The 20,061-nt window shown below is 41.7% G+C and overlaps 1 protein-coding gene across 6 annotated transcripts in view; it reads left to right on the top strand.

Annotated features, from left to right (window-relative positions):
• The window catches only part of MAST3 (microtubule associated serine/threonine kinase 3), an 80,266-nt gene extending 62,218 nt beyond the window's left edge, over positions 1 to 18,048 (top strand). For 5 of the 6 annotated variants that reach the window (XM_087952532.1, XM_087952533.1, XM_026670931.2 and 2 more), the window contains 8 exons: positions 453 to 607; positions 1,381 to 1,616; positions 3,504 to 3,698; positions 4,858 to 5,084; positions 6,574 to 6,696; positions 7,453 to 7,589; positions 9,125 to 9,306; positions 11,171 to 16,121. In XM_087952532.1, the coding sequence (XP_087808658.1) occupies positions 453 to 607; positions 1,381 to 1,616; positions 3,504 to 3,698; positions 4,858 to 5,084; positions 6,574 to 6,696; positions 7,453 to 7,589; positions 9,125 to 9,306; positions 11,171 to 12,207 (2,292 nt within the window). In that variant the 3' untranslated portion in view covers positions 12,208 to 16,121. Of the gene's footprint in view, positions 1 to 452; positions 608 to 1,380; positions 1,617 to 3,503; positions 3,699 to 4,857; positions 5,085 to 6,573; positions 6,697 to 7,452; positions 7,590 to 9,124; positions 9,307 to 11,170 lie in introns of all 6 variants that reach the window. The other variant, XM_026670932.2, reaches the window with a different exon arrangement.
• The last annotated feature ends 2,013 nt before the right edge of the window (positions 18,049 to 20,061 follow it).

The raw sequence follows: 20,061 nt of genomic DNA, 5'->3' as shown, positions 1-20,061 counted from the left end.
GTGCCACCTGTGGCACGCATGCTATAGGTTCGCCATCACGGCCTTATACCATTGGAGACAAATGATTGTCCAATCTCTTCTTAAAAACCTGTAGTATTGGAGCACCCACTACTCTGGGAGGCAAGTCGTTCCACTGATTAATTGTTCTAACTTATGAAATTTCTCCTTATTTCTAAGTTGGATCTCTCCTTGATTAGTTTCCCCCTATTGCTTCTTGTCCTGCCTTCAGGTGCTTTGGAGAATAAGTTGACCCATTCTTCTTTGTGGAAGCCCCTGAGATATTAGAAGATGGCTACCACGTCACCCCACTCGTTCTTTCCATTAAACTAGATATACCCAATTCCTGCAACCATTCTTCATATGTTTTAGCCTCCAGTTGCTGGCTATGGAACAAGAATAAGTATGCCCTGTATCCAACTGATCTTTCTTCTTCCTCTCTCCCCCACTTCCAGGTTTACAGCAGTTGTGAATATCTGGCTAACTCCTCCACCCTCAGTTTCACGTCTTCTGAGCAGGGCCATGGTGAGGACAAAGAAGACAGAACCGAGAGGGCAGATCACAGCTCTGGAGATGAGGAGAAGAGCCGGATACCTAAGACTGAGACCAGGTGAGCAGACAGGATCACACTTGGCCTTTTCAAAATGGAGTAGTGGAAGGACTTTGCACAACTTAGGGAGCTTCCTGAGTTTCTTTCATTTCCTTAAAATTCCAAAGGGCAAGCTCGGTTTTGGCACCAGAAGAGGCAAAGGAGGAAAGTGTGTCCCGACCTTGTTACTCTGTTCATGGTTCATCTTGCAATGTTTGCAGACTTCCACGAGTGCTGCGTGCTGTAGTAGTTAGAATGCAGGACTGGGAAGAGACATACTCAAGTCTCCCAAGCTCGCTGAATTGTTTTGAATGAGTTACTATCTCATCCCTAGCGCCACATAACGGAGTGAGCTCCCATTGCTTGTCCCAGCTTCTGCCAACCTAGCAGTTCGAAAGCACGTACAAAATGCAAGTAGAAAAATAGGGACCACTTTGGTGGGAAGGTAACAGCGTTCTGTGCGCCTTCGGCATTTAGTCATGCAGGCCACATGACCACGGAGATGTCTTCGGACAGCGCTGGCTCTTTGGTTTTGTAATGGAGATGAGCACCGTCCCCTAGAGCCAGAAATGATTAGCATGTATGTGTGAGGGGAATCTTTACCTTTACCTTACTATCTCAGATAGAAAGGGACAGTTAGATAATATAAGTTTGATTAATACATAAACAAACTGGAAAAGAAAGTAGTGGACCGTCCTCTATAGAGGGGATATGTTTGCTTTGCAAGGAAGTCTTCCATAGTTCTCTCCCTGCAGATGTCCTCCATTTTTTTTGTGTGTGTGTCGCTCATGCAGGCTTCGTGCCTGGACCTCCTGTGGCTCCACTGTCCATTCCTTCCGTCAAGAATTCAGCCGCAATCCTGCCATCCTGAGCAGCACCTGCAGCCTAGAAGCGATGCCCAGATTTGCCTTGTCCTCTGAGGATGAGAGCCCCTGCCGGGGGGAAACCAAAAAGGAGCGCCCCAAGTTTGTTGTTGGGGATTCTGAGATGGCACCACCAAGGACACCCAGTAAGGGCTCAGCACTGGCAGGTGAGAGCAAGATATCTCTGGATACCATCCCGGGTGAAGCCCACAATGGCAGCAACATTTGCCAAGTTTAGTCCAATCTCCTGCATTTGGTGACTGCCAATAATGTTGCAAGCAGGCCTGTCTTATTTATTTGATTGTTTTTTTAAAAATAAATTTATTTATTCAATGTTTTAACATTTAAAAACAAATTTCTGCACTTTACAATGTTACTATAGCAGTGTTTACATTGTAAATATCTTCTATTAACATGTTATACATCTCTGTATTTGATTCATCATTATTCTAGGCATTTTATATATATATATATATTTATTTACATTTATTTATATATATATATATATATATATATATATATATATATATATATATATATATATATATAATAATAACTTAGTTAGGTATTTTCCCATGTCATTGTAGTTGTTCTTTTAAAGTTGTAGCAGCGTTTCAGCAGAATCTCATCTGCCATCATCAGGCTTCTGTGTTGTGATGATGGCAGATGAGATCTCTGCTGAAACGCTGCTAACAAAAAACAACTGTGGCAACGTGAAACCGAATAACAATACCATACATGTAAGTACCTTGAAAACTTAAGAACATACATACATTTATACAAAACAAAACCTTATTGTTTAGTTTTATAGTATTACATAGATCATTTGACGCCTTTGCGTCTTATTATTATCCATTTGTATCAAACATCCCATATTTTATAATATTCTTCTTTATCCTTCAATAATTTTGTTAATCTGTCCATCTCTGTGCATTGATATATCTTACTAATAATTGTGGTGTTTGTGGGGGTATTATTCATTTGATTGTTTATATCTGTATCCTGCATTTATTATTTTTACAAATACTCCAAGTGGCAAACACATCCAATGCACTTCCTTCCTTCTATAAAAGCTATGCTGGCTGGAGAATTCTGGGAGTTGAAATCCACAAGTCTTAAAGTTGCCAAGTTTGGAGACCTCTGCACTAGATGAAACTGGTTCCGTGAACTATCTTCAATCTTTACCTTCCACAGCTAGTATGTGTGGAGATAAACTGTTTCTGAACATGAGCTTTCTATTTGGTGACTCGATTTAGCTTTTTAATTGATTTAATTTAAGAATAGTGACCTTTTGCAAAGAATGAGAGAACTTTTCTGAGCCCCAGAGATCAATGAAAATAAGAGAGGAAGAAGAGGGCCAGGATAAATGTGGGAAAATGCAGGATTCTGCTTTATACCAAAAGGGTTCCCATAGCCTATTAAAATATCAACCTGAATTAACCAAATTTAATTTCCATTCTCACATAACATTCTTAACCTAGATAAATAAACAGCAACCCCGCCATTCTGATTGCTTAGTACAATGCCCTGATGTAATGGCCTGGTTCTCACAACATGCTGAATCCCAAGCAACCCAACTTTCTCGAATACTAAACTGGCATTGGTGGAAAGAATCAAGCCATTGCATACATATTTCTTGGTTTGAGAATGGTATGTGATGTGAACACAGGAATTGTGTTGGGTGAATTTGGGGTTAGGATTTGGCATGTTCAGTTAACCCAGATACAAACTCAGATCTTTGTTTCATCAAACGTGCAATTGTCTACAGCAGTGTTTCTCAGTCTTGGCAGCTTTAGGAGGCATGGACTTCAACTCCCAGAATTCTCCAGCAAGCATGCTGGCTAGTGAATTCTGGGTATTGAAGTCCATGCCACTTAAAGTTGCCAAGATTGAGAAACATTGGTTTACAGTGACCAGTAGTGGCTCTGCAGCATTTCAGACAGATCTTCTCCATCCCCACATGGAAATGAGAGCAAGGGTCGTGGGACCTTCTGAATCCAAATATCCTATCCCAAAGCTACAGGATGCTAAAGGTCCCTTTCTTTTCTTTCTAGCTGACCTGACCAGCTTGAACTGTGTCCGTCTCAGGAGCAACAGCACAGGTACTAAGAGCTCTACCTCAAGATGTTTGGACCGTGAGGGCAGTTATCGGCCCCACAAGGATTCCGCAGGGAAGCAGCCAGCATCTTCCAGTGGCAGAGTGCCAAAGTCAGCTTCGGTTTCTGCATTATCGCTTATCATCAATTCAGGTCAGTGGGACAAATAATTCCTGGTCTATTCCCAGCACAAGTGGTTCTATCAGTGCAGAAGCGGATAAAACAGGGCTAAACACACCACTGCGGCCGCACTGAGTTCGAGATATCTTAGAAGTCTTTTAAGAGCCTTAGTGGGAGCTTGTAAATGCAACCAAGGAATGGTGAGAGAGTGGCTGGAGATCCTTTTGTGTAGCTTCCTTTTATTAAAAAAAATGTCTGATTCTTAAAAAGTTCCATTAGAAAGATTGCATGGATGGGGAGGAATCATAATCATTTATCTTCTCATCACACCTTATCACCCAATCCCCTCCCGCTTGTGACTGTATGACTGTAACTTTGTCGCTTGTATCCTTACGATTTATATTGACTGTTTCCTAGTATGATTTGATAGCTTATTGTACCTTATGACTATCATTAAATGTTGTACCTTATGATTCTTGACTCTTGATGAATGTATCTTTTCTTTTATGTACACTGAGAGCATTTGCACCAAGACAAATTCCTTGTGTGTCCAATCACTCTTGGCCAATAAAGAATTCTATTCTATTCTATTCTATTATTGTAGTTCAGTGACCATTCAAAGTTACAATGGCACTGTAATAAGTGACGTATGACCATTTTTCACATTTATGACTGCTGCAGCATCCCCATGATCACCTGATCGAAATTTGGATGCTTGGCAACTGGCATTTATTTATGATGGTTGTAATGTCCCAGGATCATGAGATCTGCGACCCTCTGACAAGGAAAGTCAATGGGCAAGACAGGTTCACTTAACAACCCTGTTACTAACTTAATAACTACAGTGATTCACTTAACAACGGTGGCAAGAAAAGTCTAAATGGGGCAAAATTGTCTTAACAGCTGTCTTGCTTAACAATGGAAATTTTGGGCTCAATTGTGGTCATAAGTCAAGGACTGTAAGTAAAGGATTGTTTTCGGATTTTTGAGTTGTTATGGGGGGGGTTGGTTTTTTTCTTTTCCTTTCTTTTTTCTTTTTGGATGTTTTGGAAATGTTGGTGATACAGAAATGCAGTGAGAAAGAGAAAAAGAGAAAGTTTTCCATTATCTGCTTTGGAGATTGGTAATACTGTAATTTAGTTATCTCACCCTTATCGTTGTGCCTCCCTCTTCCTTTTTTTTTTTTAAACAGACGACTTTAGTGGGGCTGTTCTCAGGAGCCCCATCTCACCCCGTTCCCTCTCTTCCAATCCTTCATCCCGCGACTCTTCTCCAAGTCGGGACTCCACGCTTGGTGGCTCCAGTCTGCGGCCTCCCATTGTCATCTACAGCTCGGGGAAGAAATATGGCTTTTCACTGAGGGCCATCCGTGTCTACATGGGCGACAGTGATGTTTACACTGTGCACCACATGGTTTGGGTAAGCCAAGACCACACACTTTTCTCTCAGATTGATTGAAGATGATGGAAAAAGAATTTGGGGACATAGGAAAGCTAGTTAGGATCACCTAGTTCAGGGTTGTTTAAAATCATAATGTAGGCATGGATGTTACTAAGATTCAGGGTAGGAATTTGGTAATGCCTCATCCTAGCCTAGCTTTATATGTGGATTAGGTCCCTAAAATTTGTTTAATCAAAGTTACAGAAATAATGGTTAATAATGTGGGAGAAAACTATCATAAGTTGAGCCATAAAGTGTTGTGCTTGAATGGGGAGTGAAAATAGCTGTTTGGCTTACATTAAGGCATGAATCCAGCCGTTGAGGTTTTATTAACCTAAAAAGAACATTGCTTTGTATGATTTGTTAAGAACCATAGAATTAAAGGGGGGCTTGTCGACCAGATAATTCAGCTTCCAGTTTAGAGTTCTACTGTAACTGATCTTAGAGCTTCAGATAGAAAATGTCATTCCTCATCTTTGGGACTGAAATCCTTTAATTCAACAGCAAGCAAAGTGAGATTGTCACTTTGGCAGATCTGCGGATGATTTGCAATGCTCCTAATAATCACCAGAAAGCATCTTTTGGTCCCTAAATCCCTTTGCTGAAAAAGAACATGTTGGAGGAGAATCAGGAATGTGGGTTTTTGGTTTTTTTGAAGGACATTTGGCAGGTTTTCTAGTCATAAATTCCTAGCCAGGTAATTGTTAGCGAAAGGATAACTGAAAACAGAAACGCAGAGTTACTTAACTCCTAATGTGGTTCAGCCTTTCCAAAAACAAGGCCAGGCATTCTACCAAGTGGATATGAAGAATAGGTTGAAAGGGAAAGATTCCAGTTCGATCCCAATAGAAAAACAGCAACAAAATACTTACAAATCACCTTGTGGGTTCCATCTTAGGGTACTTCTACTTGTGCTGAACCTCTTTTAGTTCACTTTCTCTTTGATGATCTGAAGAAGTATAGTATATGTTACAACTCAGGATTCTGGTAAAAGTTAAGGTCTCAATATGCTTATGAACCTGATTTTAATTGCAAAATACAACCACAGCAGAACTTTTGATCCTGGGCTAATAATCTCACCCATAACAGACATGCATTTTTAAAAAATTCAAATCTCCCCACTCCATGAAATTTCCAAAGTGATTTACCAAAGAATAATTAAAAGTTCAACAAGGACAATCAAAGACATCAAAGCAGTAGCTGAACAGTGCATGGGTTGTGCACCAAGTCAGAATCCCAAATTCACTTTTTTTCCAAGCTGGAATTCTGAAACATGGTTTTTACTGGGAGCTCGTCTTTTCTGCTTGGATCAGGAGCAAATGAAGTGACTGGAGAGGTCTGTGAAAGAGAAAGCTGCTTGCTTATTTAATTCTCCACCTTCCTGTTCAAGCAAATATTTTCAGACATCAGTGGATTTGCACACACAAAAATTCATGGATGATGATCTATCTGTTTATTTCTATCGTAGAATGTAGAAGACGGGAGCCCAGCTCATGATGCAGGACTCAGAGCTGGAGATCTCATCACTCATGTAAACGGGGAGTCGGTCCTGGGTTTGGTTCACATGGATGTCGTAGAACTGTTGCTGAAGGTATGTATCTTCAGCCGGAAAGAAGACCACAAGTCAATATTGTGATAAAGAAAGAAGGTTTATTACACATGCAACAGGAGAATGATAAAATAGCAAATAATGCCTGTAATCCTATTATGAGAAGTACAAATGTTGAAAAACTGAGATGCCAGCTGATGTAACGCCTTTCAAAAGATATCTAGGAAAAGTTCAAAACAAAATGGGTTTCAGAAGTAATTTCCAAGCACCGTTATTCTGCTTGGTCCAAAACAGGTAGTCCTCAACTTACAACTACAATTGGGACTAGAATTTGCTAAGCAAAGCCGTTATGAAGTGAGTTGCACCTGATTTTATCACATTGTTTGCTACAATTGTTAAGGGAATCACTGCAATTAAGTGAATCCTATGGTCATTAAGCGAATCTGGCCATTGATTTTGCTTGTCGGACGTTGGCTGGGAAAGTTGCAAATGGCAACCAGAAGACCCCAGGACACTGCAGCCATCATAAATACATGCTGATTGCCAAGTGCCTGGATTTTTATCATGTGTCTGGAGACATGCTGCAATGGTCATAAGTGCGAGGACCCATTGTAAAAGTCACTTTTTTTCAGTGCCGTTGTAATTAAGACAGTTGCTAAACAAACAGTTGTAACTCGAGGATTACCTGTAATGTGAATGTGTTCTATCCATAGCATTTCTGTGAGTGGTGGGGGCTGATCCTTTCAAGGATGGCCTTTTGGGAGAGTCCAACAGCTCTCCATTGTGTCCCTCTTGTAGAGCGGAAATAAGGTGTCACTGAGGACGACTGCCCTGGAGAACACTAGCATCAGACAGGGCCCCGCTCGCAAGAATAGTTCCAAGACACGGATGGCCCGCCGGTGTAAGAAGAATCGCAAACGGGACAGCCAAGACAAGTAGGTGGCTGGGATCGAGCAAGGACCTTAATAGTTAATTGGTGTTGAATTGAGGGAGGTAACTAAGACGAGCTTGGAATTTGGGTGAGGCCCGGTGCTTTGGATGAGTGGGACAACTTGCCTCCAGAAGTTGTGAATGCTCCAACACTGGAAGTTTTAAGAAGAGATCGGATAACCATTTGTGTGAAATGGTATAGGGTTTCCTGCCTAAGCAGGGGGTTGGACTAGAAGACCTCCAAGGTCCCTTCCAACTCTGTTATTCTATTCCTATTCCTATTCCTATTCCTATTCTATTCTATTCTATTCTATTCTATTCTATTCTATTCTATTCTATTCTATTCTATTCTGCCTGCCTGCCTGCCTGCCTGCCTGCCTGCCTGCCTGCCTGCCTGCCTGCCTGCCTGCCTGCCTATCTATCTATCTATCTATCTATCTATCTATCTATCTATCTATCTATCTATCTATCTATCTATCTATCTATCTATCTATCTATCTATCTATCTATCTATACATCTATACATCTATACATCTATACATCTACCTACTTATCTATGTATCTTTTCTATCTATCTATCTATCTATCTATCTATCTATCTATCTATCTATCTATCTATCTATCTATCTATCTATCTATCTATCTATCCATCCATCCATCCATCTATCTATCTATACATCATCTATCCATCTATACATCTGTCTGTTGTTGGAACAGAGCCTGGTCATCATCTTAATCCAGTAAGGGAAGGTCTTTCATGGTTTTTGAGTTGACCCAACTCTTCTTCTACCTGCACTTGTTCTTGGCAAGCTACAAGCTACCTGAGCATCCTTGACCCACTTTTTCTGGTAGCCCCCTGAGGCCTTCTACATTTCTCCTTAAACTTGGCAGCAAAATGCTGATTTTTGCAGAGATTGTCAGCATGATTCCTAAATATTCTGAAAATAAATACAGTAGTACCCTGGTACTTGTTGTTAATTGATTCTAGGAGATACCAAAAAAGAGTACCAAACAATGTTTTTTTTCTGATAAGAAATAATGTAGTGAGTCACAAGGCAACTGACAGTGACAGGTTCTAGCTTGTGCATTGAGTACCAAACAAACAATGAGCACCAAGGCAAAATTTTCACGCCAAAACACATTGAGTGCCAAATTCAAGGAGTTTCAAAACAGTTGAGTTCCCAGGTACCACTGTATATAAAATCTCATGAGACTCTTTATCCATTGAGTCAGCTGCAGTGATTCAGCCACACCTCTGTAGCCCACAGAGCTCCAATCTTGTAAAATAGAATAAAAATACATCCCCTCACCACAAGAAATTCTTCCTCCCCTTGTGTTCTTGCTTCAGTGATGTTTTATCTGTTGATGCTAAAACTGGCTGAGTAGGACAGGACAATCATTTGAAGTCTACATCAAGCTACAGCTGATAAATCAAACCTCAAATCAACTGTCGTTCTGGTAAGTCTTGGCCTACTTCTTCAGATGTTGGAACCCTTAGCAAGTGTCCTTCTCCCCCCTTCCTTCCCCCGCTCCTTCCTAGACGGAAATCCCTGTTCAAGAAGATCTCAAAGCAAACTTCCGTTCTGCATACCAGCCGCAGCTTTTCCTCCGGGCTCCATCATTCTCTCTCATCCAGCGAGAGCCTTCCTGGATCCCCAACGCACAGCTCATCCCCTGGATCTACTGTTTCTTGCCGCAGCCCTGTCCCGGATTTTGTGCCAGGTAGGATCTTGTGAATCTCCCACAAAGTCCTTTTCCCCCTAGACTTCTTCATCAGCCACGTCTGCTGTGATGAATAAAAGTTGTAAGAGCCGTGGTGGCACAGTGGTTAGAATGCACTATTGCAGGCTAACTCTGCCGATTACCAGCAGTTCGATTCTCACTGGCTCAAGGTTGACTCATCCTTCCGAGGTCAGTAAAATGAGGACCCAGATTGTTGGGGGAAACAAGCTGACATTTGTAAATCACTTAGAGAGGGCTGTAAAGCACAATGAAGTAGTGTATAAGTCTCAAGTGCTATTATTTTTTCCCCTAAAATTATAAGTTCTATTATGCAGACCACCTGGTTTATTTTCATTTCCACTCAAACTGAACACATTATCCTTTACGTAAAAAATCCACACAGGTAATCCTTGATTTACCACTACTGTTGAGTCGATTTCTAATGCTAAGTGAGGCATTTGTTAAGTAAATTTTGCCCTGTTTTATGAACTTCCCTGCCACGGTTGTTAAGTTAGTCACACAGTTGTTACTTGAATCTGGCTTCCCCACTGACTTTGCTTGTCAGAAGGTCACAAAAGGGGATCACATGAGCCCAGGACACCGCAACCGTCATTAATGTGAGTCAGTTGCCAAGCTTCTGAATTTTGACCGAGATGCCACAACAGTGGTAAGTGTGAAAAACAGTCATAAGTCACTTTTTTAGTGCCTTTGTAACTTTGAATGGCCACTAAACAAACGTGTCTTTAAGTAACTGATGGGAAGCTTTTCGGAAGTAACTCCTGTTAAGAACTTTAGCATTTATGTTTATCCAGCTGTTACACTCCAGTTGCTCCAGATTTTATCAGCACATCCTGTTGCTTTGTAGGACTCTCTTCCCAAACTGCAGGTTAAATGATTCATTAACGAGTAAAGCTTCAGACTTCGTTTCCTGCTGCAACTGTGAATTAATTACTGAAAAGAAAAGTTAGACTCCTCAGATTTCTTCTTTACTTTGACCAAAAGGTTAATCTTAATGTCTATTATTAACAGATTTATCTTCTTTATCAAAGTGGAGAAGTCTTAGCAAGCAAAGCCCAGCTTGAAAAAAAGAAACCATACAGGTTCCTTGATTTATTAAAAAAAAAAGTTCATAAAAACATACCCCGTTGTGAAGTAACAGTATATGCATAATAACAAGATTCCATGCCGCTCTACTACAAAGTGACTTTAAGAAAAGACAATGCATTAAAAACAATGCAGATGCAAAAACAACAAAACAAGTGACAGGAACAAATCAAGAAAAAGGATAAGGGGTGCCACCACTGAGAAGGCCCAGTCATGGGGTTTTATAGATAAAATTCCCTCAGTGATGGAACTCTTAATGAGGTTTCTTTCCATAATCCAACTGAAAAGGTACATTCATTTCAGAGTAGCGGACTTGAATATATCTAGGCCCTAAGCCAGGGGTCTTCAAACTTGACAGCTTTAAGACTTGTGGACTTCAACTCCCAGAATTCCTCCTCCAGTCATGTTAGCTCAGGAATTCTGGGAGTTGAAGTCCACAAGTCTTAAACTTGCCAAGGTTTGAACACCCTTGCCCTAAGCCATATAGGATGATAATCATTTTATGGATATTTTTTAATCAAAATGTTTTTGATTTATTGAAACTTTAAGCATGAGGATTGATACCATATTAATTTGAGAATGGTGTCTCCAGCCATGTATTAATGCATCAGGCTTTTAAAGGCTTCTTAGTTTGAACTAATTCTAGGCTAACAATTTGAAATACATACCTAGTATGTTTGTACTTTTTAATCTAAAGGAAGCCAGCGGTGGTATAAGTATCTCATACCACCAGATATATAATTGCTTCTATTTTTCTCAGATTCTGTCTCATCCCAGAGTCCCTCTCCATCATCCAGCACCCCGACTTCTCCAGCAGGACAGATCCGACCAAGTTCCCTACACGGCTTGGGACCAAAAGTCAACAGTCATCGCTACAAGGTTGGGCGCCGCAAGTCAACCAGCAGCATCCCGCCTTCTCCATTGGCCTGCACTCCTTCCTCCATCCCCCAACCTCCTTCCCCCCAAAGATCTCCTTCCCCACTTCCGTTGTTTACAAAAAACATCCAGACTTTCCAAGGCAAGACTTTGTCTCCGCCTACCATGGTCCGTCAAGTGTCCCGGCCTCGCAGCGCAGACAGCTCCCGTTCCCCACTTCTCAAACGAGTCCAGTCAACAGAGAAAATCCCTACTTCCCTTGCTGAAAAAGTGGTCGGCAGCCGAAAGCTCACCCTGGAGACGCCCAGCTTGGGAAATGGAGGTGCCAGGGAGAGCGGCATGGTCACCCTGGGAGACGCTGGTATTTCTCGACTTCGGGACTGGTCTGAGGAACGTCATGATCGAGACCACGAAGTGGTGGTGATGCGGCGGCTGAATTTATCTGAGCGCCGGGACTCTTTCAAGAAGCAGGAAGCCGTTCAGGAGGTGAGCTTCGATGAGCCAGAACTTACATCCAGTGTTGAGGCCCAAGCAGAGAGTAAACCTGGGGACTGGCAGCGTGGATCTCATGCACTTTCCTGGGTGGAGGATAGGCCTTGCTGCTCATCTGCCCCCGATGCCCAGGTGCCCCTCGTGCCCGACATTGCAGTGCAAGGGGATGAGCCAGCAGGAATCACAGCCACCTGGGAATGCCAAGGATCGTATCCTGTCCAGCTGGAGGCCCGGGTCTACACGGAGCAAGACGACGGGACAATGGCCGTTGAGTACAAAAGTGTCTCCTCCCAACACTGGGGAAGTTGGGAACAGAGGGAGTCTTCGCCCACTGTGGCAGTCACACACAGGACAACCCATGGGGAGAAGGCAGTGAACTCACCTTCACCCTCCCTGAAGTGGCAATTGCCGGAGAACTTGGAAAAATGACTGGAAGGCCTGTTAAAACCACTTGTCCCTAGCAGACCAAAGGGGATGCTTCAAAGAAAGTAAGCTAATGCCAAGGACTGAGAACGTTGGAGTCCCATTTTCATTCTGCTGGTGGGGTCTTTTCCAGCTATTTACCACTTCCTCCTCCTTCCTGGGCAGCCCTCTGTGTTCCTCCTCACAGGGCAGATGGTCACAGGTGGTGATTCAGGCTGGAGATAAAGGCAACGCTGCTTTTCTACTAATTAGAAAACATTCCCATTTCATTCAGATTTGGGGTTAACAGGTTTGGTTCTTATTTGGTGCCCTAAAACCAAGCATTAAACTTTCCTGCCCATGGCCTGGGTATCTTCTGGAGTGTGAATACTCTCCACAATTAATCATTTTCTCCACTGTCCCCTTGGCTACTGCCGAATGTGAGAAAAGGTAATAAATGAAATAGTAAAGGATACAAAATATCTTTTCTGCCTTGTGTAAGAAGCTATGGGCACAATCTGTTCATTCTAAGGAGTCTGTTCTCTTGCATTGAAACTGGTCAAAGGAGGAATTGTAGCAATGGTTGGAGAACTCCAAATCCCAATCCTGTGACATCTTTAAACGTTGCAGTGCCTGTGTTTGCCATTGATAACCCTAACCCAGAGGTCTCTAAACTTGGCAAATTGAAGACTTGTGGACTTCAACTCCCAGAGAATTCTGGGAGTTGAAGTCCACAAAAGTCTCAAAAATTGCCAAGTTTGGGGACCCCTGCCCTAACCTAATGCCAGCTCTTGCAAATGTTTGATCGAAATTTCAGGAGTAAAGCCAAGAAGGTAAACAAGAAAATCAACGTGGTCCTAGTCAGTTTATATCCAGAAACTTTCGTCGTACAAATTGAAAAACCTTCAATTCCATTGCATTATCTTTTCTAACTATGACCTTGAGATTTTCTTTTGGGGGACTGTTGTGGAGGGGTTCCCATTTGGTTGTATCATAATTACTGTGGAAGAATAAGGGGGTGGGTTCTTCATCCTGCACCATTTCTAGATCTACTGCAAAATCCACCCCACCCCACCCCCAAAATGGGGGAATGAGATTTGGAGAGTATCTTCCCCCTCTTTAGATCTTCTCTGCAGAAAATGGAAACTTCTTGGGGGGCAGAGGAGAAGGCCCAAAAAAGGTTTTGAAGGAGTCTCTGTCTTTGAATATGAGTCAGGCACATCAATATACCTTCCAAGTGATGCACTCTTTCTCAGGAGGTCAGAGCATACAGGTACAAATTCAGAAAAGTACAGGAAGTTCCCAACTTGGGACCGGTTGTTTAACAATAGTTCAAAGTTATGATGGACTCTAAAAAGCTACCAGTTGTCTTCAAAGTTATGACTGCCACACCGCCCCTGCAGTCATGCAAGGGCAATTTGGGTGCTTGGCAACTGGCTCCCATTTACAACCAGTTGCGGTGTCCTGTGGTCACGTGGTCACAGTTTATGACATTTTTTTGGCATTTTCTGGCTAGATTCGGATTTATGATCGCATGATTCCCTTAATGACCATGGTAATTCACTTAACAGCCATCATAAAAATGGTTGTAAAATCAAGTCGGGTGACTTGTGACCGCAGCCACTTATAACCAGAATCCCAGGCTGAATGGTGGTCATAAATTGAAGATTAGTCAGTTCTTATTGGCATTTCCAATGAAGGATCTTAAGTATCAGGGTAAGAAATACCTTTCTCTCTACATGAGACTTTGCCAGCATTGACAGTTTCAGTTTAGATGGTTCAAAGGTTTCATATAACAGATAACAGATAATCAGAGTTGGAAGGGACCTTATAGGTCATCTAATCCAACCCCCGCCCAAGCAGGAGACCCTACACCATTTCTGGCAAATGGCAGTCCAATCTCTTCTTGAAAGTCTCAACTGATGGTGCTCCCATAACTTCCGTGGGCAGGCTGTTCCATTGGTTGATTATTCTCACTGTCAGAAAGTTTCTCCTTATTTAGTATATCTAGTATAAAACAACACTAATTTGCCATTCCATGTCCTATTTTTTCCTGGTTGCTTCTCTTAAGGTTCCCAATAGTATCTGGGAAGTTGCAGTTGCAACTCATCCACAAATTGCCAAGTTGGAGCAGGCTGTCCCTATTTTCTCAGAGACAGTTATCCAGGATTATTTTTAAAGTTTAATTTGGATATAAGGATGGGTCCCTGCAGATGAATGTGGCTTGATGGGCAGTTAGATGAGAGTCAGAAGCAAGATGTTTCTGAAAGTGTATATTGAGCTCTGCATTCTCTCTTTCTAAGGTTCATTGAACACTTAAAATGAACACAGGTCATCCTTGACTTTTGGCCACTATTGGACTAGAATTTCCATCGTAAATCATTGTGGTCATAAGTAGAGGGAAACCCAGTTTTATGATAATTTTTCTGGTGATCATGTATGAATTAGTCGTTAAACAAAGCCAGTTCCCCAGTGGGTGCTTTTTGCTGGAAAACGGTAAAAAAAGGGTTGCAAATCACAACCACTTGTCCACAGGACATTGCAACCAGTTGTAAATGTGAGTCAGCTCTTCAATTGTGAGTCCCAAGCCCTTCAGTTGAGATCCTGTGGCTGCCGGGTTGATGAGACAGTTGTAAGTGTGAGTGCACATCATTAAGTTGCTTTTTCCAACATCATAACTTTGAACCATTGTTAAATGAACAATTAAAAGTTGAGGTCTGCTTATAATCGGTTACATCTTTCCCTGATATCCCCCGATAATATTCTCTTCCTCAAATGCTATTCTTGGTTCCTTATCCTTTTACAAAACCACAAGATCAAGGCCCGATGTAGTCACGGTGGTTGAACTGCAGTTATTTCCCTAATGTTCAGATGTCTTCTAATCACCAATTTGTGGCCCTGTCAATAACCTTTTTACCCAAAGCGCATTTATGGCAGCAGTAGACACTTTACATTTTGTTTCACTGGGGAAAGCTCTGTTTCCCCTCCTTGTTGGGTTTTTTTTTTTCTTTGCTAATTTTTGAGCTCTTATTTGAGCAGCTGCCCAGCACTTGAAGGAAAACTGGCTTCTTTTTCACAGAAGGAAAGAACTAAGCTTGATGGCTCCTAAGTAAAAACTCACAGAAAACTGTCACTGGCACATGATAAATGCTGTCCCAGTGGGGAAGAACTCCAATTCCTTTCTCCTAAATCCTATCCCCAAAAATCTCATCATACTTGGAAAACAGGCAATAGTGAATTCTCAGTTTCTTCACTGGATTACCTCTCAATTATACCGGTGCCTACAGGAATTGGCTCCACAGAGTTCCTCTTTTAAAATGATGATTCTGGGAATGAGCAATGTACAGGTAGTCCGCACTTACAACCACAATTGAGTCCTGTTGCTAAGCAGGACAGTTGGTAAATGAGTTTTGCCCCATCAGAGCCATGGTGGCACAGATATTAAAGTGCAGAATTGCAGGCAAATTCTTCCAACTGCCAGCAGTTCGATTCTCACTGGCTCAAGGATGACTCAGCCTTCCATCCTTCTGACGTCAATAAAATGAGGACCCAGATTGTTGGGGGCAATACGCTGACTCTATAAAACCGCTTAGAGAGGGCTGTAAAGCACAGTGAAGCGGTATATAAGTCTGAGTGCTATTGTTTTGCTACATTTGCCACAGCTGTTAAACAAATGACTGTGGTTGTTAAGTGAGTCATGTGGTCGTTAAGTGAATCTGGCTTTCCCTCATTGACTTTGCTTGCCGGAAGCCGGCTGGAAAGGTTACAAATGGTAACCACACGATCTGAGGTTAGTATCATAAATACATGCCAGTTGCCAAGTGCCCGAATTTTGATCATGTGCCCATGAGAATGCTGCAGTAGTTATAAGTGTGAAAACCAGGCATAAGTCACTTTTTTCAGTGTTTTTGTAACTTTGGTCATTAAACAAATGGTTGTAAGCCGAGGACTACCTGAAATGTGTACCAATAATGACTTATTTTTGGCCAACGACAAACTCAAGAAGGTTGGTTCCTTCTGGCAGTTTAAAGTTTGATCTAGACATGGAAGAAGAACAAAAAGCCAATTATACTCCTTACTCAACTAAGATGGGGAGGTGCTGATCCACCAGCCTCAGCTCTCATGTCCTCCTTTTCCACCTTTCGTACAAAATAATTCCCTTCAGTGCTAACGACATAAGGTAACACCAGTTCAGGCTCTCCTTTCCCTCCAAGCCACTGTACTGGTTGGTCTGGTTTTTTTTTCTGTGAAAATATTTTAGCTGTAATCCATGGAAATAGTTTGCAGGATTAGATTGGTGCTTTTGCTGGGCAGTAGAGAGCAAATTTTGTCTGGTGCTGGAAGTCCTGTGCCGAGAGGCTCACATTCATTGTCGCCCAGCCCAGGAACGCTTAATGGCTCAGGAGGGCAAAGTGTAAAGATTTCCTTGAGTCATGCTCAGTTTCATCTGACTTTACAAATATGTCCCTCTAGTTTTCTTGGCGACAGTAAGATGTGGATCATCATTTCTTTTTCTTTTTTGGGGGGGGGGGGATTTTTTAAAATTTTCAGTTGACCACCCAACTAGGGACTTCACAGTGACCTATCATCCAAGCATTAACCTGGAAACTTAGCTTCTCAAGACCAGCAAAAAACCATGTTTCTTACAGATGCTACTTGGCTTGCAGGAGACAGGCTGCTTTTCAAATCCTCCTCCCATATTTGCTTTCTGTGGGCCTTCTGTGCTTTTCCAAATGGATTTGGGTGTCTCAGATTCCTTTCCTTACCTGTAAAGGCTGAGGAGGCTTACGCTGAGGAACGACAGCAGATTTTGATCTCTTCAGATGTTCTTTTTCCCTCAAAGCTCACCAAGATACATCTAAAACAGGCGTTCTTCGAAAGAAGCTGCATTGATCAGTTAATACCCCCACACTTTTGCAATTGCACTACACAAAATGGTATCATGACTCCCACTAGAAACCTGATTGAAATGGGAATTATAAAACAAATTGACCCAGGCCTATATATATATATGTTTTCTTAAGTTTTTGCGGGTATTTATATGTATGGTATTCAGCTTTGATCGGGTATTTTCCCACGTCATAGTTGTGCTTTTAAAGTTGTAGCAACGTTTCGGCAGAATCTCATCTGCCATCATCATACAGAAGCCTGATGATGGCAGATGAGATTCTGCCGAAACGTTGCTACAACTTTAAAAGCACAACTATGACGTGGAAAAATACCCGAACAAAGCTGAATACCAAAAAAGTGATAAAACAGCTGGGCCAGGGGAAGACAAATCTCAAAGTATATGCAAGGGTCTCCAACCTTGGCACCTTTTAAGACTTATGGACTTCAACTCCCAGAATTCTTCAACCAACAGGAGGAATTCTGGGAGTTGAAGTCCACAAGTCTTAAAGTTGCCAAAGTTGGAGACTTCTGGAAGATCCCAGTGTCCCTTTCTTCTTGATTGCCAAGATAAAGACTGGATTTTGAAAGGAACTCTATATATTAAACCAGCCCTCTGATGCCCTTCAGAGGAACTGGAACTACAGTTCTCAGAATTAGCATACTGGCTGGGGAATTTCAGGTGCCAAAACACATCTGGAAGGCATTGAGTTGGAAAAGAAGAGTTTAGGCATATTTGGTCTGCGTGTCACAGCTCCTGGAAATAGTAATATTTCTGTCCTGCAGTTGGGAAAAGAAGTTGTTCATTGGGTGTGGTGGGAAGAAAAGTTTTGACAGAAGTTTCCATACTTTTTATTCACTGCATCTCTAATATTTCCACTCTGGGACTTGAGCTGCACAATGAATAGTGCAAGCAGACCATCAGTTAAGATTAACATCCAAAGAACTCCAAAATAAAAAGCACATGGTAAGACTTTAGAATGACGTCTGTGCCTGTTATTTCAAGAATTTCTGAGTAACATCCAGATCTAAGTTAATCAAATCAAAAATGAATGGGTGAAGTGAGTCATTATGACAAATTTCCTTATAGGTTTCAGTGTGTGTAACTTAAATTTATTTACTATCCCTTCACAAGCAGTAGGTCTGAAATGAAGTATTAAAATAGAGGAACTAAATTTCCCAAAATAAGACATGTTGCACATCAAATGTATCTGAAATGTTTTTATAGGAGAAAACTGCATTCCTTTACTTGATAATTACATTACATTTTATTTCTAAATGAAAATAGAAGCCTGCTGCTATCTTTACATATTTGAGGAATATCAGTCCCACTTTAGCTCCAGAATGTTGTTGTCTGGGTTATGGTTGTACTAAAAGTGCTTTTTCAAGAGGACTTTCTTGGTTTTTCTTTGAAGATGTTTACTCCAGGAGTATGGAATGGCATATGTAGCAGACCCATCCATATATTTTTTTCAATGAATCCATGAGGCATACTGAGCAAAGGACAACCAACAAACTTCCCTATAAGACACAGTTTATTGATCTTTTCATTCTCTCTTGCTAATTTACTCATTTTTAAACCTCATAAAAGCTCTAGGCAGATTGGAAATGAGGATATTTGTTCCAATCACAGAGCATGTTCTGTAATATAACATGCATTACAGAAAAAGTAGAAACAATTATAGTCTTAAATCTAACCATGGTGTGATGAGAAAAAGTGATTTCTGAACATTAACAGACTGTACAGGAAAACATCCCACAGATTACCTGGGCTTCATGTAAATCAGGTATGTCCAAACTTGGTAACTTTTAAGACTTGTGGACTTTAACTCCCAGAATTCTACAAGTCTTAAAACTGTCAAGGTTGGAGACCCTGATTTAGATAAATGAGCTTGAACTGGCTTAGAAAAGTCATACAGTAATCAGTACAGATCATCCACAATTTGCAACCATTCTTTTAGTGACTTTTCAAAGTTACAATGGCAATGAGAAAAGAGATTTAGAATTTATCCTCACACTTATGTTACAGCATCCCAGAGGTGGTATTCAGCAGGTTCTGACCAGTTCTGGAGAACCAGTAGCAGAAATTTTGAGTAGTTTGGAGAACTGGCAAATACCACCTCTGACTGGCCCCACCCTCATCTATTCTCTGCCTCCCATTGAGTCCCAGCTGATTGGCTGGGTCTTCTTTGGTTGCCCTGCACAGGAGAACGGAGCTGGAAAGCAGGTTAGTGGGGTGGGGAGGGAATGGGGATTTTGCAGTATTCTTCCCCTGCCACACCCACCACACCACGCCCACCAAGCCATGCCACACCCACAAAACTGGTAGTAAAAAAATTTGAATCCCACCACTGCAGCATCCCCATGGTCACATAATGAAAATTCGGGTGCTTGACAATCCGTGCATATTTATAATAGTTGCAGCATCCCAGGGTCATGTGAGCACCATTTGTAACCTTTCAAGCTTGCTTCTGACAAGCAATAGGGGAAATTGGATTTGCTTAAGGATTGCACGATTTACCGAACAACTGCAGTGATTTGCTTAACTCTGGCAAGGGGAAAAAAGCTGTAAAATTGGGTGCCACTCACTTAAATGCCTTGATGCCAGTGATCCCAATTACTGTCATAAATCGAGGACTATGTATAAAGCTTATCCTGTAGGCTTTTTAAAGCAAGTACTAATTTTGGCTGAGCTTGGACTATAAGCAGGTGCAGCCACGATTCCCTTCGAAGTTGAAAACTCTTAGAAGGTGGCAGTGTGAACTTCTTCCACACGGTTGGCAAGAACACTACATGGATGTGTCTATTTTTAATATACGGTATTCAAATGTAAGTTCAACAGCCCTGGAGATAACCACAACAATGCAGCTTCAACTTGCTCAATTTCCCAGTTTAACCCTGGAGGGAACTAATCGTTTTATGACTCAGGCTGAGGCAAAGATATTCAGCACGTGTCACAGAGCTTCTCTCAAGTCACAATTACTCCAAAGGTAC

Source organism: Notechis scutatus, chromosome 1 (assembly GCF_049901735.1).
Source record: "Notechis scutatus isolate UNSWTSFEM ecotype Mainland chromosome 1, rNotScu1.2, whole genome shotgun sequence".
Classification (NCBI taxonomy): domain Eukaryota; kingdom Metazoa; phylum Chordata; class Lepidosauria; order Squamata; family Elapidae; genus Notechis; species Notechis scutatus.
This window is presented reverse-complemented; position numbering and strand designations above follow the sequence as displayed.